General features: G+C 44.5%; 2 protein-coding genes across 10 annotated transcripts in view; one reads left to right on the plus strand and one right to left on the minus strand.

Moving 5' to 3' along the window:
* AP1S2 (adaptor related protein complex 1 subunit sigma 2) overlaps positions 1–11,623 on the plus strand; it is a 100,401-nt gene extending 88,778 nt beyond the window's left edge. For 3 of the 6 annotated variants that reach the window (XM_073668052.1, XM_073668048.1, XM_073668041.1), the window contains 2 exons: positions 4,634–5,444; positions 6,512–11,623. In XM_073668052.1, coding sequence (XP_073524153.1) covers positions 4,634–4,681 — 48 coding nt within the window. In that variant the 3' untranslated portion in view covers positions 4,682–5,444; positions 6,512–11,623. The other 3 variants (XM_073668044.1, XM_073668042.1, XM_073668045.1) reach the window with 3 other exon arrangements.
* Positions 11,624–14,287: 2,664 nt separating this feature from the next.
* ZRSR2 (zinc finger CCCH-type, RNA binding motif and serine/arginine rich 2) overlaps positions 14,288–27,858 on the minus strand; it is a 28,327-nt gene continuing 14,756 nt past the window's right edge. Inside the window, exons 9-13 of one of the 4 annotated variants that reach the window (XM_073668055.1) lie at positions 27,579–27,792; positions 25,296–25,351; positions 24,885–24,994; positions 21,714–22,252; positions 14,288–14,516 (exon numbers count right to left, since the gene is read on the minus strand). In XM_073668055.1, the coding sequence (XP_073524156.1) occupies positions 21,747–22,252; positions 24,885–24,994; positions 25,296–25,351; positions 27,579–27,792 (886 nt within the window). In that variant the 3' untranslated portion in view covers positions 14,288–14,516; positions 21,714–21,746. The remainder of the gene's footprint in view (positions 14,517–21,713; positions 22,253–24,884; positions 24,995–25,295; positions 25,352–27,578; positions 27,793–27,858) is intronic. The other 3 variants (XM_073668054.1, XM_073668058.1, XM_073668056.1) reach the window with 3 other exon arrangements.

Consider the following 27,858-nt stretch of genomic DNA (forward strand, 5'->3'; position numbering starts at 1 on the left):
TGCTGATGTTGGTGCTGCTGGCTCTGGACTAAATGCTTAATAAGCTCCTCCATGTTTCCGGACATCTCTGGCTGGCTGACGGCCTTCACCCAGGACATCCACCATTCTCTGTGGCAGGTACACGTGTTCCTGGATCTTTGCAAGCACTCTCACACCAACTGTGGCAAGACGACTCGCTCGGCCGCTTTCGTAAGTAGACTCAGGAACCCAGGTTTTCTCCTGAGGCTTTATTAAACAGCATAAAGCCCTGCACTCCAGCAAAATAAACACGGCCGTACTGGCAAAAGGACAAAACAAAGAATAACCGATAGCAGAGTCCATATGAGTATGGGATTTGCCTACACAGGTTGTAGTCCCAGCCTTCAGCTCTGTCCTGAGCTGAAGCTCTCCCAGTCTGGAGACCTTGCCTCTCCAAACCACTACAGAGAAAAAACAATAGGACTGAACATTTAAACATTGCTCAGCCACACCCTGAGGTGGAGGTATGGGGAATGACTTCCCTCCCATCTCCATGTCATTCCCATAAAACCACACCCTTTAAGAGAGTGAACCCCCAGCATATAACATGCTGGGAGAAAGTTTATTGGTTTCAGTTCACACAGGCTAGCAACCTTCGTGACACATACCTCCCCTTATATATCATACCAGTAACTCTGTCACAGCGCGTACACTGCCTGCGTGCAGGGGTCTTAAAGAGCCGGTGATTGAGATTTAAAGGGCCCGTAGCTTAAAAACGGGCCTGGCGGCCCACTACTCAGTACAGCACTGCAGCCCAGTGGGCATCTGCCCGGTTAGGGCAGATGCCCAGTCCGGGCCAGTGTGCATTCATTTTCCATGGGATTGCTGAAGATAGCCAAGCTAACCTCTCCTATTTTCATGATTCCCATAGAAAATGAATAGAGTGGTGGTGTGCATGCCAGATCACTTCTACTTGCTTGGGATTCTCGCACCATTCTTAAAGAGAACCTGTAGGCACGATTTTGTGGTGTACAGTAAAGACATGGCTGTTATGGCGCTGTTATACAGATTACATTGATACCTTTGGTGAAAAAATACGTTTTTTTCGTTCTTCTGTAATTAGCATTTGACGTTTTCTACTAATTACCATATTTTTCGGACTAGATGACGCACCTGACCATAAGACTTACCCCAAATTTTGAGGAGGAAAATCATTTCTAATGTGAAAATGAGAGTCCTTTTTATAGTCTGAATTTAGCTTACCATGGGGGCGGTGGAGTGGGGTCACAGGAGGCAGGAGCAGGGTTGCCATAGCAGGAAGCCAGCGGCGGCAGTAGTAGGGCGATCATGCGGGCCCTGAGCTGGGAGGAGGGGGTGTCTCAGCGGTGCGAGGCAGGAGATCCATTGATCTCCCGGCGGTAGGCTTCTAGAAAATGACGTCGGAGGCGGCGCATGCACAGATTGAGATCTCATCTCGCCATTGAGCCAAGATCTAAATCTATGTGTAGCACAAGCGATCGGATGATCGCAGCTTCAAGTCTCCTCTAAGTAGACTGTTGTAGAAAGGTAGAAAAAAATGTTTTAAAAAATATATAAAAGTTCAAATCACCCCCTTTTGCCCCGCTCAAAATATAACAATAGTAAAATAAAATACACATATCTGGTATCGCTGCTTTCTGAAACGCCCAATCTATCAAAATATAAACTAAATTAATCCGATCGGTAAATGGCATAACAAGGAAGAAAATCAAAAAACCAGAATTACGTTTTTTTGGTTGCCGCAACATTGCAATAACAAACAATAATAGGCGATCAAAACATCATATCTACCCCACAATGGTATCAATAAAAACTTCAGCTCAGCGCGCGAAAAATAAGCCCCCGCTCGGCCCCAGATCCCGAAAAATGGAGACGCTACGGATCTCAAAAAATAGGGCAATTTTTTTTTTCTTTACAAACGTTAGATGTTTTTTTCACCACTTAAATAAAAAAGAACCTATACATTATATCTACAAACTCATAATGACCTGGAGAAGTTATGGCTGTGGGAAGAAGGGCAGCAAAAAATGAAAATGCAAAAAACAAAAAAATCTCAAGTATGTGAAGGGTTAAGTGGTGAAAAAAAAATTGGAAATTTGTAATAAAAAGAAAAACATTTTCCTTGTGTCGCCATTTTCCAAGATCCGTAATGTTTTCAATTTTCCGGATCTGGGGCTGTGTGAAAGTGTATTTTTTGTGCATTGAGCTGATGTTTTTACTGATATAATTTTGGGGTAGATAAAATATGCCTCTTATTGCAGTGTTGCGGTGGCCAAAAAATAACGTAATGCTGGCGTTTCAATTTATTTTCTCGTTATGTCGTTTACGGATCAGATTAATTTATTTTGTGTTTTGATAGATGGTAGTTTTACAAATGCAGCAATACTAAATATGTGTATTTTAAATTTTTTCTTGTTTTATTTTTAATGGGGCAAAAGTGGGAGTGACTTGAACTTTTGTATTTTTATATTTTTTTTATATTTTTTTCACTTTTAACTGAATGTTTTAGTCCCCTTAGGGGACTTGAAGCTGCGATGATCTGATTTCTTGTTCTATACATAGCATTGTATCATTACAATATCTTATGAGCACCAGCTACAGGCTGGTTTTCACAGGAGAATCATCATGACGAGCACGGAGGTCTTCAGCAGACCCCCAGCTGTCATGGCTACCGATCAGCGACCCGCGATCATGGGTGCACTAATGGGCGCATGGAATGACGCGTCCCCCTGCTGGCACGTGTTAAATGCCGGAACATGACCTATGGTGTAAATGTACGTCATATGTCGGGAAGAAGTTAAAGATGAACAACAAGTATTTCACCAAAGGTGTCGATTTAATGTAGGTTAGATCAATGGGGTCTCATCGGCAATATATCACTATCCTATATATAAGTGACAATTTCTAAACATGGGAATGACCCTTTAAGGACTTTTCTCATCTCAGACATTTATGGCATATTTATAGGATATGCCTTAAGTGTCTAATAGATGTGGGTCTCACGGCCTCTTTCATTGCAGCGGTGATCGCTGATGTAGGCCTCTCTCCATTCAATTCTATTGGATTTCTGAAAATATCTTTGCAAAAATGCATGGCTATATTAAGAATCACATAACAATCAATGGAGAGGGCTCCATTCACAGCAGACAATAGAATGCACATTTATCAGACATTTATGGCAAGAACAAACACTTTTCTGTTTAAAGGGAATCTGTCACCAGCTTTTTGCCACCTAATTTGAGAGCAGCATAATGTAGAGACAGAGACCCTGACTCCAGCGATGCGTCACCTACAGGGCTGCTTTCTGTAGTATTGATAGCATTATAGTTTAATCAGCAACATATTATAACTAGAGGACTAGTAACCCTGCTGCCATGTAGTCCTTCATATTCATGAGCTCTGTATAACCCCACCCCTGATAAGCAGCTGATAAGAGGGATTTGATTAAAAAATGCAGTAAGCAGCCCAGTAAGTGATACATCGCTGGAATAGGGGTCTCTGCCACTATATCATGCTGGTCTCCGACGGGTTAGCATAAACCCAGTGAAAGATTCCCTTTAAGAGGGTCTTTTGATACATATAGGTCATTCTGTATTTTATTTTCAAAATTTATAATACAAGTCATATTCTGGAGTTGTCAGACAGGGACATTCTTGTGCATTTCGAAATTTCATAGCTTTGTTACATAAATATTTTAATTTAGGGTCTTACCTAAGAGGTTGCCTAGTCATGACTCATGGGCTCACATAAACTGGCCAATTTGAGCACCAAGTACCTTCATTTTATAAGTATATGCTATATAGTGGTAATGTAGTTAAAATGTCATATATTCAATGTTTGCATATATCTTCAGGTGTCCAAGGGGTACTATCTTTCCTTGTGGATAGTGACAACCCTGACTTGCCAGTGTAAGGAGACTTATTGGCCACATGCAATGCTCCTCTGGGAAATTTAAATATGTAAAGTTGAAAAAAGAACTTGAACTCTAGTGCCACCTATTGGAAGTAGCAATCTTAAAAGTGAATTCATGTGGCAAGGCTCGATAAACGGTCGACATTGACTCTTAAGATTGCTACTTACAATAGGTGGCAATAGAGTTCAAGTTGTCGTTCTCTCTGAAAAGGTAAATTGCATGCATATATCTTAGTGCTTATAGGGTGTTGCTGTATTTTTTTTGTATGAAAATCCAAGAGAATTTGAGGCACCAGAAACTTCTCATAGGGATAAAATATAACTTTTATTCTATCTTTAAAAACATATGTCAGTAGTTAAAAATGAGGTAGACAAAACAAGCAAGTTTTCTGCCTTTCTCAAGGCAAAATTACAAGTTTCAAAAACTCAGCCAAAACTTATTATTTTATACATGCATATGTGAATTCATGGAAGAATAGTAACGGACGTGTACAATATTTAGACTTTTTCTCACCAAAAATAGCCAGTCTACATGGTGCGTAGCTGTAATGTGGTGTGGTATCAGAATTTGCCAGCAGGGGGCAGAGGAGCAGGACATATGTCAGGGCGCTTTCCTGTGTCGCCCTCACTTTTCTTTGAATCAAGGAGTAATGTAGCTTTGTCAGCGTGCTGAGTCTGTAACTGTCTGGCACTGACTCTTCCACTTCTTGTGTTTCCTCAACAGGAGGCAGAGACCCCACGAAGCGTCCTGGAAGAGATCGGACTGACATAAACCTCGGCTGCTGTCACCTGCGCCTCTTTGTTGTCCCATCAATGTTCACTGCCTTCACCTCAGTGTTAACCCAATAGTGTAAGATGCCGTCTGTCAGTATTACCGTACTGCTAAGCTGCTTTAGTTAAGTCTTCAAAGGAAACTTCTCCATAGAAAATCTACCAACATAAAAGGGACTTGGACGTTGTAAATTGTAGCACATGTGACCCGTCATTTTTTTTAGAGCCTATTTTTAGTGTTTCGTGCGGATCGGAGGGAACATTTACACACACGACCTATCTGGCTCTGATCCTGCCTTTACACCAGAACCATGTGTGTGGATCAGATCCGCACGATGGAGCCCAGTCCCTGTTTTTTGACAACCAAAGACTGTGCCCTTATTCACCTTATTCACGATAGGCCATTTTTTAATGCATAAACGGATGACGGAAACCGTTTACCACTAGGATTTTTTTTTTTTTTGTAAACCAAAGAATTTGGATGAGTGTTAATGAGACCTCTCCCTCTGATGATGATATGTCCAATATCCAGGAGTAGCTTCATGGTGTGAACATTAAAGCTCCAGGCAAGACGTGACTCACTCTATTGCTTTATTTCTGTCCTCCGGGAGGTGTCTGATCAAACCCTTGTCCATCCCACACATCGGCCTCCATCTCATGGAGCGAGCAGCAAAGAATCCCTAAAATGGTATAAGCTTCGGATAAAAACCTTCAGTATAATGCACCTGCCGTATAATGTACAGATACACCAAACTGCTGTCTATGTCCCGCACTGTACCCCACACAGCCGTCTAGGTCCTGCATACAAGCATCTAGGTCCCGCACTGTACCCTCTGCAGCCGTCTAGGTCCCGCACTGTACCCCACACAACCGTCTATGTCCCGCACTGTACCCCACACAGCCACCTAGGTCCCGCACTGTACCCCACACAGCCACCTAGGTCCCGCACTGTACCCCATACAAGCGTCTAGGTCCCGCACTGTACCCCATACAAGCGTCTAGGTCTCACACTGTACCCCACACAGCCGTCTAGGTCCCACACTGTACCCCACACAGCCATCTAGGTCCCACACTGTACCCCACACAGCCGTCTAGGTCCCACACTGTACCCCACACAGCCGTCTAGGTCCCGCACTGTACCCTCTGCAGCCGTCTAGGTCCCGCACTGTACCCCACACAACCGTCTATGTCCCGCACTGTACCCCACACAGCCACCTAGGTCCCGCACTGTACCCCACACAGCCACCTAGGTCCCGCACTGTACCCCATACAAGCGTCTAGGTCCCGCACTGTACCCCATACAGCCGTCTAGGTCCCGCACTGTACCCTCTGCAGCCGTCTAGGTCCCACACTGTACCCCACACAGCCGTCTAGGTCCCGCACTGTACCCTCTGCAGCCGTCTAGGTCCCGCACTGTACCCCACACAACCGTCTATGTCCCGCACTGTACCCCACACAGCCACCTAGGTCCCGCACTGTACCCCACACAGCCACCTAGGTCCCGCACTGTACCCCATACAAGCGTCTAGGTCCCGCACTGTACCCCATACAAGCGTCTAGGTCTCACACTGTACCCCACACAGCCGTCTAGGTCCCACACTGTACCCCACACAGCCATCTAGGTCCCACACTGTACCCCACACAGCCGTCTAGGTCCCGCACTGTACCCTCTGCAGCCGTCTAGGTCCCGCACTGTACCCCCTGCAGCCGTCTAGGTCCCGCACTGTACCCCCTGCAGCCGTCTAGGTCCCGCACTGTGTACCCCACACAGCCGTCTAGGTCCCGCATACAAGCGTCTAGGTCCCGCACTGTACCCTCTGCAGCCGTCTAGGTCCCGCACTGTACCCCACACAGCCGTCTAGGTCCCGCACTGTGCCGCATACAAGCGTCTAGGTCCCGCACTGTACCCTCTGCAGCCGTCTAGGTCCCGCACTGTACCCCACACAGCCGTCTAGGTCCCGCACTGTACCCCACGCATCCGTCTAGGTCCCACACTGTACCCTCTGCAGCCGTCTATGTCCCGCACTGTACTCCCCGCAGCCGTCTAGGTCCCACACTGTACCCCCTGCAGCCGTCTATGTCCCGCACTGTACTCCCCGCAGCCGTCTAGGTCCCGCACTGTACCCCACGCATCCGTCTAGGTCCCACACTGTACCCCACGCATCCGTCTAGGTCCCGCACTGTACCCCACACAGGTCTAGGTCCCGCACTGTACCCCACACAGCCACCTAGGTCCCGCACTGTACCCCACACAGCCATGTAGGTCCCGCACTGTACCCCACACAGCCGGCTAGGTCTCACACTGTACCCCACACAGCCGTCTAGGTACCGCACTGTACCCCACACAGCCGTCTAGGACCCCGCACTGTACCCCACACAGCCGTCTAGATCCCGCACTGTACCCCACTGTAGCCGTCTAGGTCCCCCACTGTACCTCACGCAGCCGTCTAGGTCCCACACGGTACCCCACACAGCCGTCTATGTCCCGCACTGTACTCCCCGCAGCCGTCTAGGTCCCGCACTGTACCCCCTGCAGCCGTCTAGAACCCACACTGTACCCCCTGCAGCCGTCTAGGTCCCGCACTGTACCCCCTGCAGCTGTCTAGGTCCCGCACTGTACCCCCTGCAGCCGTCTAGGTCCCGCACTGTACCCCACACAGCCGTCTAGGTCCCGCACTGTACCCCACACAGCCATCTAGGTCCCGCACTGTACCCCACACAGCCGGCTAGATCCCGCACTGTACCCCATACAAGCGTCTAGGTCTCACACTGTACCCCACACAGCCGTCTAGGTCCCGCACTGTACCCCACACAGCCGTCTAGGTCCCGCACTGTACCTCACGCAGCCGTCTAGGTCCCGCACTGTACCCCACACAGCCGTCTAGGTACCGCACTGTACCCCACACAGGTCTAGGTCCCGCACTGTACCCCACACAGCCACCTAGGTCCCGCACTGTACCCCACACAGCCATGTAGGTCCCGCACTGTACCCCACACAGCCGTCTAGGACCCCGCACTGTACCCCACACAGCTGTCTAGATCCCGCACTGTACCCCACTGTAGCCGTCTAGGTCCCTCACTGTACCTCACACAGCCACCTAGGTCCCGCACTGTACCCCACACAGCCATCTAGGTCCCGCACTGTACCCCACACAGCCGGCTAGATCCCGCACTGTACCCCATACAAGCGTCTAGGTCTCACACTGTACCCCACACAGCCGTCTAGGTACCGCACTGTACCCCACACAGCCGTCTAGGTCCCGCACTGTACCCCACACAGCCGTCTAGGTCCCGCACTGTACCCCACACAGCCGTCTAGGTCCCGCACTGTACCTCACGCAGCCGTCTAGGTCCCGCACTGTACCCCACACAGCCGTCTATGTACCGCACTGTACCCCACACAGCTGTCTAGATCCCGCACTGTACCCCACTGTAGCCGTCTAGGTCCCGCACTGTACCTCACGCAGCCGTCTAGGTCCCACACGGTACCCCACACAACCGTCTAGAACCCACACTGTACCCCACACAACCGTCTAGAACCCGCATTATACCCAACACAGCCATCTAGGTCCCGCACTGTACTCCACACAACCATCTAGGTCCCGCACTGCACCCCACATAGCCGTCCCGCTCAGCCATGTAGTCGAGCACCATCCATCCTGACTGCAGGGTCAATATATGGACCCATGGTGACTTTGTGTGGCACTGGACATACACACAGCTGTGCCATGTGAATGAGTGCAGTATTACAATTGCTTGTCTTTGGCTACTGGAATTAGAACAGAAAGAATATCATTCTATTTTCCATGATTATAAGCAGAAACTAAAAGGGGTTAAAACATTAATTTGTATGTAACCGAGCTGGTCGCTGCACAAGTATCTGTACTTTTAGTAGAAATACGAGGTGGCATGCATATGATTTTGCAAGAGGCCAAATGTGTATGGCCCCATTAAATGTATCTACTTGGAAAAAATCAGCATTTGAGCTTGTATTATTGATGACGCCAATTTTGGGCTTCATCGTTATTCACCTGAGTGCAGTTCGTTAAATAATGTATGGGGGATTTAAGGGGGGCCATACACCTAGCTGTAGTGGGCTGACTGTTTAAGCTGTCTCGTACAGATTTACTGTGAATTACCATGGTTCTGCGAGCAGTTATTGCCGGTGGAACACTGCAAAGCTAGTTTGATTCGTGGGTACACACTTTGGCAAACCTAAGTGAATATTCCTTGATTATTTGCCTTTCTCCTCAATCTTATTTAGGGTATTAATATGCACAGAATGACGTTACATGACCTAGAGAAAAATGCCTCTTATTAGTCACTTCTGTCCCTGAAATTATCTTTGATTCTCAAAAAACTGCTCAAATTTGTCTACAAGTCTGTCTTCAGTGAGTGATCAAATTACACCTTCTGCCTTATAAGTCTTTGGAGTGTGAAGGGGAGAGAGGCTGGAGAGAGACACAAGGAGGAACTGCTATAGGAGTTAGGTGGGACTCGGACTTAGGGGGTGGGAATGCATCTGAATATTTTCATGAAAATTATTTTAATGTTTTCTGGCAGGATACTCTAGCCACATTATAATTTTAATTAATTTTGCAAACAAAGTATAAATCGAAAAAAAAAAAGATTAGAGTGGAAAAACTAGTGAAAAATGCAGGATATGAAATGGCCAGAAATAGTGTTATCCCTCATGTGGACACACGTCTATGCCCAGACTCACCATGGCACGTGTCCTATGGTATAATTACCAATAATTTAAATTATAATTCATCAAGAGCGAGCACAATCCCAAACCAGAGATCTAAGGGTCTGTTTACATGATGGAATTGCGCTGCATTATTTTTTCCTCAATTTTCTGAAATAGCTGTAAAATAGCCACATTTTGCCTCATATTTTTGGAAATCGCTGCGAAAACTATGCATTTTTTTTTAATCACGATTTCAGAAAATTGCGGACAAAATCAGCACAGTCGCGTAGTTTGAACATACCCTTACTCTACTATTTGGCCCAAACCAGATCACCTCTGAGGTTGTCTGAGATTCCACCACTCATGTCCATGGATCTTGTCTGATATTGCAGTATTCAAGTGATTATGGGCTAATTTGCAATATCAGAGACAGGCAATGGACAATAGTGGTGCATTTTACGTGAAAAAAATCACTTTTTTTTTCTCCTACCTCCGGAAATCCCATTTAAAGATGTTGGAAATAGTTTAAAACGTATCTTTTGTATTAGGCCAGACTTACAAGGGGAAAAAAAATGTACCATTGTATAAGCTGTATTTTCTGAAAGGTTCGTGACATTTGTGTATTATGTTCAAGAATGGCTGACTGATGGCCTCTCAATTAAAAGTGATCCCATTAGAATTTTAAGGTTTTTACCTTCTGCGTAAATGACGGGATGGCATGATCATCTGCTGATTTCCTTAGTATAGTTACTGCACATTTGACCATTGTATAGACCTGGTCCTGTACTTTTACTAGAACATCCAGCTTGTGCTGCATTTATTCACTGGACTGTTCCTTGTTACCCTAAGAAGAGTTCTATGAAGATCTGCTCCTGAAGTTTACGGGGTGATTTACCTTGATTTAAGCCAAGCAGTGATTATTTAAGGCGACATGGCGCCCTCAGAGATTAGTATTGGCGTAAGTACGTCTTCCATTCTCTACCATGACGGTTGGTCCTACATTTCAGCAATGGAAAAGTTGCATGGTGTTGCTACATCGCATCTGTAAATCCTTCCTTTTTTGAGCAGATGGGAAAGTTATTGTATTCAATAAGTTAAAAAAAAAAAACGGAAAAATATACTGCTTATAATACTACTGAATTACTTTATGTACTAGGGTGTTGTCTGTAAAAAGGCACAAAAATGGATGAATATTTCAGGGGTTTTTTTAACCATTTTATGTCCTTTAAGCCATAAACGCTGAAGCTTCTCATCTGTTTGTTCATTACTGTTACATACTCAATACTTTGTTTAGTGGCGTGTTATTAGTGTCAGCTGCATAATCATCTCTAAATGATGCCACACAGCAAAGCCAAGGAAACACCAGTGGTGGCATCGCGAAAAGCCATAAGCTGCCAGCACACGAGGCAGCAATCTCCATTTGTGTAGTGGACCCAGGTGGCCGTAGTCATAACCCCATTGCTACACAGGGTATCAGATTGCTACTGATACCAGTGATTTTCACACAGTAGACATCAGTGCACTATTGATTTTCATTTTTTGCCTTTGAGACAGAGCATTGGCTCGTTTAGGGACAAATCCCTTTAAAGGGACCCGTTTTTTGTTTTATTCTTGCTGCTTCCCTGACCTTTTTTTTTTGCAAAATCTAAAAATCCACCATACTGTGCCAGAGATATGGGCCTTTTTATTTAGTGTGCTTAATATGCAAATTGTTATAGTCTTTTCCATGGGGACATGGCTCACAGGCTCCTCTGGATCCATATGGTGAATTTTAAAGAAAAAAACTGAATACTCAGGGGAGCAGCTGGAAGATAATTAGAGAAAAAGTAGCCCACTTCTGACTTTGATGACAGGTCTTTAATATAATTTCCGTAACTATTACACATCCTTTCTAACTTGATGTATTGGTTTAAGATTTATATTAAGACAATAGTCTGTTGATGAGCACCATCTTAAAAAGCTAAAAAAAATAAAATAAAAATGTAGCGTAGCATTGGGTATAATGTTAGGACCATATTCGAAGGGAGTTTCAGCGGTCCCTTGTATACTGGGTGCAACGTGGTTTTATTGGCACCTGATGCTTGAAATGCCCATCAGATATGGCTTTAGGTTTGCTTTTTTTCTTTGAATTACCTTTTGTCATCTTTGTGCTTTGCCGGATTGAGCCTTGTTGTAATTGTGACTAATAACCTATGTCACCATTGTCTGTTACGTGTCATTTCGTTAGTAATAAACTAAAACATTTTTATTCCATGTTTTGTCTTTTATTTAGAGTTTACAATTAATGGGAGGTCATTGATGGTCGTATACGACTACATACTGGGATAACTGCATATGCATCCTAGTGATATGTTCTCCATATTGATGAAATATGTATTTTTTTTTTTTAGACTTAATTCTCAGATCTTCAGAATGCTTTAGATTACTCAGATTTGCAAAGTATTTCCTTTGATACCGCAAGTGGTTTCAAAACACTGATCAGAGGAACCCTCCGCTTTAGTAGTCACCAAATTAAATGTACGAACTTCAAGCTTTAGCTCCACCGAAAGAAACACTCCACTAGTCTGACCAGGAATGTACGGTAATTACAAAAGATGGAGTCATGTCGCATATGTTTAAGATACAAATTTGGCCGCAAAACGCGTATGTTCTACATGTAGATTTGGGGTTAGATTCGCTGCGCCCAGATCCAAAGTAGATGAGATCCTTTACTGTAAGAGCAGCAAGACTCTGGTGCTAAGTTGTTGTGTTGAATAAAATGGAAATTGTAACGACATTACATGTTAGGGAGATCAGTTGTTGATCCAAGCAGTTGTGAAAGAATTATTAAAATGAAGGAAAGATTGGTTTCTGTCTCATGGATTTTTACCTTTCTTTAATCTATATCCCACATTGGCTTATGTGCTTTAAATAAATATAGTCTGCCCTTATTCACACAGAGGTCAACCTTGACACATGGTAAGGTTTTTAATATTAGACAGAGTAGGTTCTATCCTGAACGGGTTCACCTTGTCACTGGTGCGAAAGTTTTCATACTATTTTTGATCAAAGACAGTGTTACTAAGAACCCTATTTTATTTAATTGCACTTGCTTTTTATTTATTTACAGCAGGGTTTATGTTCATTTTTGCTTCTTGTAGGTTTTTCTGATTTATGGCCATTGTTAAACATGCATTATTGTGCTACATGTATACCATTTTCAACCAAGCTCAAATTTTGTGTTTTTTTTCTTTAAATAAATATAACCGCAATATACATGCCTCAATGAAGCTGCACATACTACAAATTATGGAAGTCTGGTAGCATAAAACAACTGTTAAAAACCAAGCTCAGGCACTAGGTGCACTCCTGACACGGCTATAATGTTCTGTGCACCTTCCCACCACTTGTTTTCCATCTACCTCTTCTCTTCTCTGGCTCCTCTAAAGCCTAAGCTAGAAGAGGTAGGCAGAGATAGTTCAGGTCACATTTCCATGAACTTATTTTCTGTCTATTTCGCCATGCTGGGGAAGAACAGAATACCTTTGCTTGGTTTGAACAGTCATTTTGTGCTGACAGACACCCAGTACACACTTCGGGCCTGATCATCAAGCTTTGATGCCAAAATTCTGGTGTAAAATCTTTTAGAAGTCTCAAAAATTAGGCACAGCTTAGTTGCAATTTTGCCAACATTTTTGGCTAAAAATTTTGTATCTTTTGTCATCTTCACGCCAGATTCTCCCAGCTCTGACGAAATGTGCTATGCTGGGGTGTGACACCACAGCCCATCTAATTCATAACGAGCTGTGGTGCTCTCTGCATCACCCCAGTACCTGACAGAGGCGCACGCCACTCGCCAGAGGCGGGACCTCTTCATAAATCAGGAGCATCTTATTCCAGCATGTCCCCTCATAAAGACCGACGTGAACCACGCTGGTCTCTAATCTTTATCTGAATGTTTGGTGTAAATAGTATATCGATATAAAACATTCCACTTTTCCATAACATGCTATTGGCTCCAATTTAAGTACTTTTCCTTTTATTTAGTACATGTTGACAACCCCTTTAGGTTTATGCTCCACACTGACTTGCAGTATGAAGGCTCTAGCTCTCTTATGTGTATGGTCAAATGACCTCAGATCTAGGTCTTTTACCCCAGTGTTCACAATCAGGAATAGGATTTTGACAATTTCAGTAACATTATGCCAATTTTGGTGTCACTAAGGTGGAATGTTATTTGAAATAAAAAAAATCTCAAACGTGATGAGTGTTCATAGAAGCGACCTTCCCACGTGTCCTCAAATAGACAAGTGTCCATAGGAACGATTATTATTGATTAGTAAGAACTGTGTTTAGCGTATAGGACAATGGTGTGACCACCCAAGACCATGAACAGGAAAAAGTGAGCAAACAAGTTTGCCAGTAACACATGAGCTTAAGGGGGTTGTCTGGTCTTGTGATAAGTTGCCAGGAACAAGCTTTCAAGTCCAGTGCCTTGTTCATGAAGTCCTAAACTGGAGTGGTTCTTGGTGTAATGATAGGTGAAGAGAAGAACATTCTCAAACTATCTCCACGAGAGGTGGCGAGTTCTCCTTCAATGGAAGTCTTCAAACAGACATCTGTCTGAGATGGTTTAGTGCAGTGGTTCTCAACTCCAGTCTTCATGACCCACCAACAGATCATGTTTTCAGGATTTCCTTAGTATTGCACAGGTGATGGAATGATTACAATTATAATACTATTGAAATGCTGAAAATATGGTCTGTTGGTGGGTCTTGAGGACTGGAGTTGAGAATTACTGGTTTAGCGACTCCCGCATTGAGCAGGGGAAGGACAAGATGACCCTGGAGGTCCCCTCCAACTCTGAGTCTTTCCCCCAGCAAACAATGAAAATACATTTCTGCTCATCAAATTTTACATTTTTATTAAAAAATATTTATACTTACACATTAAAAAAAAAAAAAAAAAAAAAAAAGAATGGCTTTTCCATGTACTTCTCACAAACATACAGTTTATAAATAATCGTCTCCTTTACTTTTTATTGGAAGAGCTGAAGCCCTGAAGATGCCACCATTCAGTCATCACAGTCGTTCTCCTTTTGCGGATACACTGTATCCATAGATCAATACCAGAACAGAATCCGTAGGTTTTAATGTGATCAGACAACCTGTAAAACACATATGGAAAAAAAGAGTCAGATCATTACAGGCAAAAAGCACCGAAAGTCACAATTTTATGAAATATGGGGAAAAAGTTATTTTAATGTGGAAATACAGCAATGCCAGGATTTCACACAGTGACAACCACAGCTCGAGGCAATGGCCAATTTCCTTCCCCCACACAGCGCTAATATGGAAGAAAAAAAATTATGTATAAGTAAAACATCGATATCTGGGTTAAAACCAGTAGAATAAGCCAGTATCCGTGTAAGTACTGTGACCAAGTGCTACTGAGTGCATGGAGGATGTGGAAACATGAATAAGAGGGACCAGATTCTAGGGAAAGTTTAGAAAGGGAGAAGAGGGGAGAGTTAGATTAGTGAAGTGAGATGGTAGGCCTGTCTAAAGAGATGTGTTTTTAGAGTACACTTAAAATGTAGGGGGGCTCTGTATTAATCAGATTGTATGGGGTAGTGTATTCCAGAAAACTGGTGCAGCATGAGAGAACTCTTGGAGATGGAAGTATTGTTTATGGGAAAGGAACAAGGCTCGTTCTTTTCCCATTGATAGCGTTGACACAGCGTTTTCCAGGCTTTGAACAAGCAAAGCGTATATGTTATATGGTGGAGCTGGATTGGATTTATTTTATGTATTATTTATACTAGTGGGTTCCAAACTATGGCTCTCCAGCTATAACAATCAGCATTGCCCATCGGTGTCTGTGTGTTCTGAGAGTTGTAATTTTGCAAAAGCTTAAGATCACCAATATATGGGAACTTCAAGGACAAAGTAAAAAAAAAGTGGACAATTTTTTTTTACCTGGTTCATCATCGCCTTTTTAAACACAAAAACACAAACACCCCCACCCTTACAAATTGCCCACCACAGCTCCAAAGCTTTGCCAGGGTCTCCGCCTTGGGCTCCTTGCTTCCTCTACCAGCAAGTACAAAGCAGAGAGGAAGGAAGGAAACCACCAGGCCAGAAGGAGCGGGTTTTACCATTTAAAAAAAGAAAATTGAGCTGGACAGGCCGTTATTAGTACATCCTTCCATTTCCGATGAAGACGACCGTAGTATTATATTTTTTGTGTTTTTCAGTAAATACTACTCTGCACAAACTGGATCCATTTTTTGGGGGGCGTTAACTTAAAAGAAACTGCAGGGTTTTTTTTTTTAAACTCTGAAACATCCCTTCTACAGTTGAGCAGCCACAGAGTCTTCAATAATGGATCTTACTTCTATCTTTAGTTTAAAGGAAGTTCATGTGTTGTGAGATTTCTGCCGTTCTTAGCAGCAGCACTGAAATCTATGAGGTCTTTATAAAGACAGATGTACGTATGTATGTATGTATCTATTATTTCCCCATACTGGAGATGACAGAAAACAAAGAAAATGAGGAATTTAATGAGCGAATATAATGGCGGCCTCCATAGTAAGCGACTTCACGGGACAAAAGTGGAGGCTGGATGCGGTGTGTGTGGTGTGGAGCCGCAGTCCTGTGTAATCCTTTAGGATTAATCTCTTAGAACACCAACAAAAGAGCTGATGATTTGGCGTTTGTCAGGATTTCCTCCCAGGGGTCTGATGCACAGTATAAAGACAGGACGCGGCTTATAAGCCATGAAATGACCAGCGAAACAGAACATTTCTCTCTCCTTATCTATACTGAGCGGATTGTGACCTCTACTACTTCCCCTACGTACGTAGCCAAGATGCGCACCAGCCGGGGTTTACAGATATAAAGCTGAAGAGAAAGATTTCCTTTAACAGGAACCATAATAAGAAAAATGTCACAGTCCAAACTGCAGAGAAGCCTAAACACTTCACCCCTTCTCTCCAGTTTTAGCCTCGGTGTCCAAACCTAATTTTATTTTATTTTTTTCAATCTAATGTGTTCCAAAATTATTACAACAGAAAGTGACATTTCTAATTATCCCACTGATTCTTAACATGGTGTTACGAAAAAAAAAACCATTGTACTTTATTCTCGTGATAAAGATAGGACAATACGTTTAGCCTATTTATGAATAACATCTCAAAATATGCTGAGAATTCTGAAAAATTAGCGATTTACAAACTTTGAAATTTTGTGCATTTAAACCAGATTTCGCACATCCCGTCCGTCTGTCCACGAAATCCCGCGTCGCTCATTGGTCCGGCAGCGGCCAATCAGCGCCGGGGGATTTAGAAAAAAGATGGCAGCCGTTAGCAGCTCATCCGCAGGACGGAGCTCAGCGGCGATGCAGCCGGGAGATGACCGGCGCGAGGCGCTCATCTCCCGGCCAGCAACAGCAGAAGGAACCCGACCGCCGGACCCATCTGCGGGACGGAGATGCAGCCGGGAGATGAGCGGCGTGAGGCGCTCATCTCCCGGCCGGTAGCAGCGGAAGGACCGCCGGCGCCACTGACCTCCATGCGGAAGGGAGGACCGAGGACCAGCGCTGCGGGTCGGGATACTTCTGCTGCGAGCGCCCGCTATGTCCCGGGTTCTCGCAGCGGAAGTAGCCGCAGAGGCAGCGCCGCTCCCCGGTCCTCACCACGACGATTCGATGATTGGTCGCGGTCTTCGGACCCGACCAATCACTGATCTTAGCGCAAAACTTAAACACCGCTGTGCTGATTGGTCGCCGACGCTGCCCGCGACCAACCAATTTGGGCGCCACATTTAAATATCGGCCGCGACCAATCACCACAGCGGTGTTTAAATGTGGAGCCAAGATCGGTGATTGGTCGCGGCCCTAGCCGCATGGATGTCAGCGGCGCTGCCTGTGCGGATACTTCCGCTCCGAGAACCCGGGACATGAGCGGGCGCTCGCAGCAGAAGTATCCCGACCCGCAGCGCTGCTCCCCGGTCCTCCCTTCACACCCTAGCCGCTGATGTCCCCACAGTATCTGCATGGTGTTACAAAGGTCCGAACATTTGTGTTAAAAAATCGGTGATTGGTCGCAGGCGCTGCCCGCGACCAATCACCGATCTTGGCTCCACATTTAAACACCGCTGTACTGATTGGTCGCGGACGCTATTTAAATGTGCCGCCAAAATCGGTGATTGGTCGCGCACAGCGTCGGCGACCAATCAGCACAGCGGTGTTTGAATTTGCCGCTAAGATCGGTGATTGGTCGCGGCCAGCAACCAATCACCGATTTTTAACACAAATGTCCAGACCTTTGTAACACCCTGCGGATACTGTGGGGACATCAGCGGCTAGGGTGTGAAGGGAGGACCGGGGAGCGGCGCTGCGGGTCGGGATACTTCTGCTCCGAGCGCCCGCTCATGTGCCGGGTTCTCGCAGCGGAAGTAGCCGCACAGGCAGCGGCGCTCCCCGGTCCTCACTAATACGATTACGCTCCCCGCTCCTCACCAATACGATTCGCTGATTGGTCGGGTGTGGAGAGCGCGACCAATCAGTGATCTTGGCGCTAAAGTTAAACAACGCTCTGCTGATTGGTCGCGGCCGCTGCCCGCAACCAATCACCGATTTGGGCGCCACATTTAAATAGCGGCCGCAACCAATCACCGATCTTGCCGCCACATTTAAACACTGCTGTGCTGATTAGCGCAAAATTTAAACACCGCTCTGCTGATTGGTCGCGGCCGGTGGTTGCGACCAATCTGCGTTTTTTGTGCCAAATTTAAACAACTCTCTGCCGGCCGCGACCAATCAGCATTATTGGTGTCAAATTTAAACAACGCTCTCCAGTCCTCACTAACACGGTTCGCTGATCGATATTGCCGCCAAATTTAAACACCGCTTTGCTGATTGGTCGCGGTTGCCGAACGCGACCAATCAGCGATTTTGGCGCCAAATTTAAACACAGTTCTGCTGATTGCACCCGGTCGGCCACATACCTATTCTAGAATACCCGATGCGTTAGAATCAGGCCACCATCTAGTTTACCATATATTTTACTTTGTCACCATCTTTTTTTTAATGTCCTTTTAGTTTTTTTGAGGCTATTAAAATAGAAAAGCAATTCATCATAGTTTCAATGGAATTTCTAAAACTTTTTTTTTTTTTTTTTTTTTTAAAGAAACCTATTGAGTTTTGAAGGGACTTTTGGGGACCCCTCATAGCACCCCTGAAAGTAATCAGGAAGTTTGCTAACCCCACAAGAATTAAAACAAAGGGAAATTGAAAAAAAAAAAAATAGATGTGTTTTGGAGAAAAATACATCCGATAATTTGTTGCACAATTCCTCGAAACTTGGCAATATTACCGGATAGTTGCAGTGTTGGTGGAGTGGGATTGCAGGGCCCTCCGTTCCCTCCCTCCTCCAGGAAATCAGTGGCGGCGGCAGCAGAAGAGGTGAGATGCTGCGGGGCCAGTATCTGGCTGTCGGCGGTGAGCAGAGCGGCGTGCACAGCTTTCTGCTGGCCATCTTCCTGAAGCTGTGATCTACAGGAAGATGGCCACAGCCACAAGAAAGCAGCGCAGGTCGTGGCCACCGGAAAGTAGCAAACGCCGCTCTGCCATGCCACACGCCACTGACCGCCAGACAACGGCCCTGCAGCATCTGACCTCTTCTGCTGCAGCCGCCGGGAAGGAGGGAACGGAGGGCCCTGCGATCCTGCTCCACCACCACTGCAACTCCCCGCTGCTGGAGCACCGCCTTCTCACATTCACGGTCCACATTCCTCCACTTCCGCCAGCTTCCTGAGGGACTCAGCCTCCTGTGACCGACCCCCCCCCCCCCACCGGTAAGATAAAGTACCTATTCAGACTATAAGATATATATTTTTTTTTCCTATTTTCTATTTTCCACCGCAAAATTCCCTGAAAGGGATAACACAGCAGACCCCCCCCCCCACCACCACGTGACCCCATTTTTTGAAACTACCCTCTAAAGGAGTTCACCTAGGGGCACGATGAGCATTTTGATCTCACAAGCGTTTCACAAAATTTTATAACATATAACGCTTTAAAAAAAAAAAAAAAAAAAACACCTTACATTATCTTTACTAAAATGTTGTTCTAGCCCCTTTTTTCCACATTTTCATAAGGTGCAATATATGTGGTTGAACACCAACATTTGGGCACCTTGTGCCAGGCTTAAAGTCTTAAAGTTTGGTTGAGAATTACCCAACCTATACTCGGATGTATTATTTTTGCCACTTTGCTCTGTTTTTTTTGGCAAATTCAGCCGTGGATGCAAGGCAGAGGCTTCATCATGCTAACAGATTTTAACTGTTAATGGAGTTGTTACAACCATCTAAGATGAACACTCTTAATTTATTATTTTTTAATTTATGTGGATCTCTCCTCTACTATCAGTACTTACTCACCCCATGTGTGCTTTCTTAATTGTTTTTTTTTGCCTATGACTGATAAGAGAGACTATACAAGGGACTACATCCTAACCACTTACTCAGATCTTCTGTCCTCCGCCTGTGTGGTATGTCTGGGTACCACTTATTTGACTGCACAGAGTGTGCATATGAATCCACGAGAAATATACAGTCATGGCCGAAAGTGTTGGCACCCTTGAAATTGTTGCAGAAAATGAAGTCTTCCGCCCAGAAAAATACTGAATTACACATGTTTTGTTATACAACCGTTTATTTCCTTTGTGTGTCTTGGATCACAAAAAAACGGCAAATTGGACATAATTTCACACAAAACCCCAAAAATGGGACGAACAAAATTGTTGGCACCCTCAACTTAATATTTGATTGCACGCCCTTTGGAATAAGTAACTTCAATCAATTGCTTCCTATAACCATCAACAAGATTCTTACACCTCTCAACTGGAATTTTGAACCACTTTCGAAAACTGCTCCAGGTCTCTCATATGTGAAGGCGCCTTCTCCCAACAGCAATTTTAAGATCTCTCCACAGGTGATCAATGGGATTTAGGTCCGGACTCATTGCTGGCCACCTTAGAAGTCTCCAGCGCTTTGTTTCCATCCATCTCTGGGTGCTTCTTGAAGTCTGTTTGGGGTCATTGTCCTGCTGGAAGACCCATGACCTAGGATGCAAACCCAGCTTTCTGACAATGGCCACTACATAGACACCCAAAATCTTTTGGTAATCTTCAGATTTCATGATGCCTTGCACACAGTCAAGGCACCCAGTGCCAGAGGCAGCAAAACAACCTCAAAGCATCTTTGAACCTCCACCATATTTGACTGTAGGTATTAATGTTCTTTTCTTTATAGGCCTCATTCAGTTTTCGATGAACAGTAGAATGATGTACTTTACCAAAAAGCTCTATCTTGGTCTCATTTGTCTACAAAATGCTATCCTAGAATGATTTTGGCTTACTCGCGTACATTTTTAGCAAACCGCAGTCTAGCTTTTTTATGTCTCTGTGCCAGCAGTGGGGTCCTTCTGGGTCTCCTGCCATAGAGTTTCATTTCATTCAAATGCCTGCAGGACCGCTTGAATTTCTTTGGAACTTGATTGAGGCTGCTTATCCACCATCCGGACTATCCTGCGTTGCAACCTTTCATCAATTTTTCTCTGCTGTCCACATCCAGGGAGATTAGCAGCAGTGCCAAAGGTTGTAAACTTCTTGATTATATTGTGCACCGTGGACAAAGGAACATCAAGATCTCTGGAGATGGACTTGTAACTTGGGGATTGTTGATATCTTTCAACAATTTTGGTCCTCAAGTCCTCAGACAGTTCTCTATGCTTACTGTGGCACACACAGACAATGCAAAGATTGCGTCAACTTCTCCCCTTTTTATCTGGCTTCAGGTGTGATTTTTAGATTGCCCCCACCTGTTACTTGCCACAGGTGAATTGGAACAAGCATCACATGCTTGAAACAAAGTGGTTTACCCACAATTTTGTCCTGCCCATTTTGGGGGTTTTGTGTGAAAGTATATCCAATTTGTCTTTTTCCCCTGTTTTTTGTGTTGTTCCAATATACACAAAGGAAATAAACATGTGTATAACAAAACATGTGTAATTGCAATACATTTCTGGGAGAAATACTTAATCTTCTGGAACAATTTCAAGGGTGCCAACACTTTCGGCCATGACTGTAAACTATGTACATCACAGAATGAAACCAGAATCAATCCAATACAGTATAGGCTCATAGACAAGTATGGGTGCCACATTGTGACATTGGTTCTCTCAGAGCCTGTACAAGGCCAAAGCAGTCCTGTGCAAGAGTTTTAGAGGATGGGCTTTGAACGAATGGATATTTTGGTTCGTAAATGACAGTTTTCAGGTGAAATGCGGGTATGTCACATACCTGGTAAGGACTTCACTTCTGCACATTGGGGTTTTATTGGCTCCACTCTCTGCTCTTTGACCGTCTCCTGCCACGGCTTTTGGATCTAGATCGGCTTTTGGATCTAGATCGGCTTTTGGATCTAGATCGGCTTCTGCTCTTTCTGCTACGACTTTTTGACCTTGATGAACTTTTGCTTCTCCGGCTTCTGGACCTAGAAGAACTACGACTGCGACTTTTACGCCTGCGTTTCTTTTTGCTCTTGCTGCGTGATCTTTTACGGCTTCTAGACCGGCGAGAGCGATGCTTCTTCTTGCTTTTGTGGTGGCTCTTTCTCCTGCTAGAATCTCCGTTCCTCCTGGAGTCTGGGCTGCGGTACCTCCTAGACACCCCATAATCTTCATACCGACTGGACCGATCCCTCCACTCACTTGGGCTTCTCCAATCTTGTGACATGTTTATGTCCCTGCTGGCCTGCCAGAATTCATTATTTGGATTCTGGAAGACATGTAGGAAATTGCAATGTTTGCCGCGGGGACAATTTTGCCGTTCAAATAATCCTATGAAAAAAAAAAAAAAAAAAGTTTATTAATAAACTCCCTGGTATGACATGTGTGAAAATGGATCAAAATGTGTTATCTGTTCTGGCATCAAGCAGCGAAGCACTTGCTTGGGGATGTTCCCAAGAAGCACATGTGCAGAATGCGTTACAGAAACAGCACTGTAAGCAGGGCTGTGGAGTCGGTAAGCCAAACATCTGACTCCGACTCCTCAATTTCCATGACTCAGACTCCCTCATACACGGCTCATGTTTAAGGGATAAATTTACTGTAGCACAGATTCATCTCAGCTAAAAGTCTAGACCCTTAGATCAGGAATAGGACATTTCATAACTTTCCCAAATTCTTATGAAAAAATATTCCCCACAAACTGCATTGAACTACTGTACCCAATTTATTATATATTTTAGGAGTCTGAGTCGGTCTATTTTATACTGACTCCGACTCCACCAAAATGGACACCGACTCAGACTCCACAGCCCTGGCTGTAATATGTTTTAAGAAATCAATGTACATGGCTTCCAAAGTAGCTGAATGCTGCAGGTCACACTCCATACTGCCGGGTTACTGCTTCCCTGTGTAGCTGATTTCTGTGGACCACTATGCAGAGACCTGCTGCAGGGAGGAGGTAACAGCCTGTGTGCTGATACACTGTGAACACCATGTGGCGCTATACTATGTAAATAAATGCTTTAAAGGGAACCTGTCAGCAGGTCTTTGCTATGTAATCCGAGGACAGCATGTCAGATGCGACATTTATGAAGCTGTGTGCCATTTACTACAATGAAGGTTTTATCACCATGACATTATCATTTCAGGTCTGATGTGCAGGCTATTGCTAGTCTGACTCCGCCCCCTCCTGTGATAAGCAGCTCAGTGTCAATAGACAATGTACATAGAGAGCCTGGTGTGTGTGTGGGGGGGGGGGATTTCTCAGCTCTGCTACATGATACAGCCAAAACGCTGTCATAACCGCTGCACCCAATAAATTAAGTGATACATCGCTGGATTCCAGGTCTCTTTGCTTACATCATGCTGCTCTCAGAAAAAAGATTCACTGACAAAAATCACAAATTCTATCCCTGATATTAGGGACTCACTAAATAAGTGATAAATACATAAAACTTAACTTTTATTAAAAAAAAAAATTAAATAACCATAAACACCACTACATAAAGTGCACTAACGTAATTCATATCCTGGGCAAAACTCCAGGAAGTGACTAGTAAATAATAATATATTATTATTAATAATAATAATACAGCACCCGCGAGTGCACTTCTAACGTGACCCTATCCTGTGTGCTCTGTGGGCTGGCACTAATCATTTCCTCGAATTTTAGGTTCTTCTATTGGTTTATGAAGCCAGGCCCCCAGTGATGTCACTGGTGGTTAGACCACCCTGGTGTTGCTATTGGTCCAATCGGGTTGCGGTCTCAATCGTGTGTCATTGCAATGGGGGTGGCTTCTTTGTTAAATGACGGGTGGGGATGCGATGCCATCTACTATAATGTGCACGTGGGTTGCACCTTATTTGTACCGCAGTCATCCTTGACATATATTATAGTATAGGGTCACATGGAGCGCGGTATAATCCTGAGAGCAGGGATCAGCTATTTATGAGGTCACGGCACACGAGCCAATGTGGCAGAGGAATCATGGCAGGCTCTGGGATCTAAGGCTGGAGTGCGCCTGTGTCTGGTAAGGCTCGCCATTACCTGCTGAGCTATGCTACTGGATCACCCTGAGAGGGCTGTTATTATGCAGGGACACTTAGAGACCTGTGCAATAAATGGAGTATGCTCCAGGGTTACTGTCAATGCACTGATCCTGAAAGGATTTGTGCAATAAATGGATTAATACATTAGGAGCAGTAATGAATGCAGGCTCCGTTATAGGCTAGATAGAGGCACGAGACCTGCCATTATGGACGTCAATATAGATAGCGCAATTGATATGTATAATAGAGTGCCTTGGATTAATACTGACAAAAATGCATTTATCCTTTTAATGGGTCCCTGGTAGAACTGAGAAAGGTCACGTATGAGAATCTAATATATAAAAAGATTCATAGTGGATAATTCCACCATTGGATCGTTTTTAATACCTTGCAAACACTTCTCATATTTTACTGTAGATGTGATATGTAACAGAGGGACACAGATGAAAAATATATATATGTATTTTTTTGTTTTATTTCGCCATCAGTTTTTTTTTGTTGTGAATACCTGTAGTTTGTTAATATTTTTAAATATATACATTGTTTTATATAAAAAATGGAGTTAGCCTTATTTGCCTTTTAAATTTCTGGATCGGGAGAGGTGGATGCCTTTTTTTTAATCACTTAATTTTTTTTCTTTATTATAGCTACTTTTTACTGTCCATAGGGGACGTAAACCTGTAATCCTACTTTAGTATTGCAGTGTATACTGAAATCTACGATCTGTGGCTGATCTTCATAAGAGCACCAAGATGGTGGCGAAAGGTGGGGGGGGGGGGGGGGGGGGACTTTAGTGGTCCCCAGCTATCATGGTAATCCTGCTTTGCAGAAGGGGGGAGGGGGGATGGGAGGAGGTCGAAGGGACATTAATTGATCCCATTTTCCATGTTAGAACCACATAAATGCTGCTTACCACATATAGCCAATTTCCATTTGGTGACTGGTGAAAATTCACACTGAAGCTGACGGCCTGCGTACCAACGGCCATTAAACTGCGTGAGGGCCTGCAGGCACTCTTCTTCCCTTGAAAAGAAAAGAATGAGTAGTAATATATAAAGTACAAGTAAATCAGCCACTGAGCATTGCTATCAATTCTGCTCACAGTCATAATGGCCTCATCTCCAGTAGAAGAGCTATTCTGCAGAAATAACAAAAAAAAATAAAAAAAGTTCTACTAGTCCAGTTGGGTAACGGTTTACTATTAGTGACAATGCTACTCTACAGTAAAATTCTGCCGCCATCGCGGCTGCTTCTACATTCTTCGTATGAAATTTGAGCGACCGAAAGCAATAAAAATGTCAAATACACAAAATTAAATACGTACGTTTGATACTGGACGTAGACATTTCCTCTTAAGTGTGGTTCAAAATTACAGCTAACCTGGTGAAAAAGGAAAGAACAGTGTAAAAATGAACGTCACAATACACAGGGGCTGAACTGTGGGGCCAAATGTCTCCAAAACTGCTGCTGCGGAAAACCTCATCTTTGTGCCGCTTGTAAGATTGCGCTCCTTAGATTAGTACATCTTGTCCAAAATAACTAACCGTAAAAATTCAGTGCATGAATGTATCTGCTTTTTTGTAAGTGTATCTGTCCTCACACAATCCCTTTAATAAGGCATTATAATAACGCCTTTAATAAAGAGTTACATCTCCCTTTGGTGCACATACCAGTCTAATATGTCTGGGAATTGTCCAGATTCTCAAGTCCAGTAACTTGCCATACACCTTTAATGAGTGGGTGGTTTCTGTTCACTAGCATTCTGACAGAACTATAGGTGCTGCAACTCCCTTTTCCTCACTTCCCTACATGCATTGCCCCTGCCATTCTACCCTGAACTGAAAGCCCTCCTCTCGGTTATGTACTGTATGTATGCGGCAGGAGAGCAGAGCAGAGACCAGGACCGGCCTCCATGTAGTCTGTGACACTGCTACTAGAGACAACAGGCAGCGGACAGCGAGTGAGACAGAAGCAGAACATCTATTCTTCAGTGGTAAGACATCATTACTAACAAACTGATTGGTAGATTGTCCATTTATCGAATGACATCAAGTTGACTGACAGTACAGGAGCCATTTATGCTTTATTTTAATGGTTTCAGCAGTGCAGTTACCCTTTAAGAGTAACTAACAAATTAAATGTTTCAGAAGAGGCCTATGTTTTGTTTTGTTTTTTAATAGAGATTACACTATACCATTGAAATTTACATAAAAAATGGATAACCCCGTTTTTACTTCAATAATTTTATTAGGGCAAGTACAGTCCAGTTTAGGGTGAACGTGTCCAATTTTTTTTTTTTCATATGGGATCTCCATGCACTGGCACATGTGGCAGAATGACACGTCTACAGTTTTTTACATGCCGCAGTGCCACACTGCTCTGCCTTTTCTGTGCCAGTGTATCCAAGCTGTCAGTGTGCGACACCTGCATCACCTAATCCCTGGTACGGACCCACATCCCTGTATGATTTGGCAATGTGTAAAGCACCACTCCAGTGGGGTTTTTTTTTTTTTTATTGCACTGCTGGAGTGGTGCTCTAAATGCAAGTCTCCTGCCCTCTTTCATATACATCTGCAGCCACATTCATCCGTTTCCAGCGTCGCTCCTGTCAGTCTCCAGTGAAAAGCGACCTGCCGGCAGCTCCAGTGTTTCATGAGGTCACTTTTCAATCCAAGTCTATGAGAGCCTCGTTCAGGCCTCGTTCTTGCTCTCATAGACTTGCACTGAGCTCTTGTGATGTAGCGTCTGACTTCCAGACAGTCAGAAGACACGGGCACAAGATGGTGCCGCGGGACAAGAGCGGTGCTGAAAAACGGGGAAGACACTGGAGGGTGACTATATGACCGGTGGCAGGGGGCTTACATTTAACGCATCACTCCAGTTCTGGGAAGAAAAAAAAACCATGGAGTGGTGCTTTAAAGCAGTAGAAAAAAATGGCACCAGGAACACGGCAACACAAACCTTTCAGGAGACAATTTCTTCATTTCTGTGTATGCTTTCACACTGCGTTCTACCTCACATTCAGCGGTCAAGTCAGGGCTTATGTCCGAGCCCCGCGGAAAACTGGTCTCGGCCATATGCGCCGACGAGACCATTGACTATAGTGATGCAGAAGCAGTCACCGTGCGCTCTGTTGTGCATCATTTTCGGGCATATACATGAAGGCGGACACCTAGAAGCAATCTACTACATTTTGCGGGTGGTTTGGACACAAGCCCTGACTGGATCACTGAACGTGGTGAAGAACGCAGTGGAAAAAGGGGCCCGAAACAGCAAGTGACCCAACGGCCAAGGGACATCGCATAAACACTGACTGGTTTACGAGGAGGCGCAATCTACTTGGCTAATGCTGGCTTACAGAATATAGGAATCCAAATGACGTATCTTTATCTGCCGTCTATCTTATTGGGGGCCATGCACACTGCGGTACCGAGACACTCTGCTATACAGAATCTGCATGAAAAAAACTCCCATGAGATACTGTATGTTATTATGTGATCAGGTGGATCACCTCTAAGTGATAAGGCCTCTTTGGCTTTCGTTTCTTGGCTCCTAACATGAATACACTCTAAACCTTCTCATAAGAAAATGATTGCTCTGTTTCTACCTTGAATTGGATGACTTTGCCCACATTCTTAAACTCGGGTACGACATCAGCATAAAACTCTAAAAACTGCTGGTAGATTTCCTCGTCTCCATATTCCAGACTGGCGTCTGTGTCGTAATCGTCACGTCTGCACTGCTGCATCCCAAATGTGATGAACATCCCCCGAACAAGCAGAGTCTGGCTGGAAGAAGGGAAGCAGTGCTTGCGGGAACACCTGAGACACAGGAGAGATGAGAAGGATTGGATGGGACTCCTGCCGCACGATACTCATTTATCTACA

This window comes from Phyllobates terribilis, unplaced genomic scaffold (assembly GCF_046119375.1).
Source record: "Phyllobates terribilis strain yellow unplaced genomic scaffold, ASM4611937v1 Scaffold_2__4_contigs__length_985480577, whole genome shotgun sequence".
NCBI lineage: Eukaryota > Metazoa > Chordata > Amphibia > Anura > Dendrobatidae > Phyllobates > Phyllobates terribilis.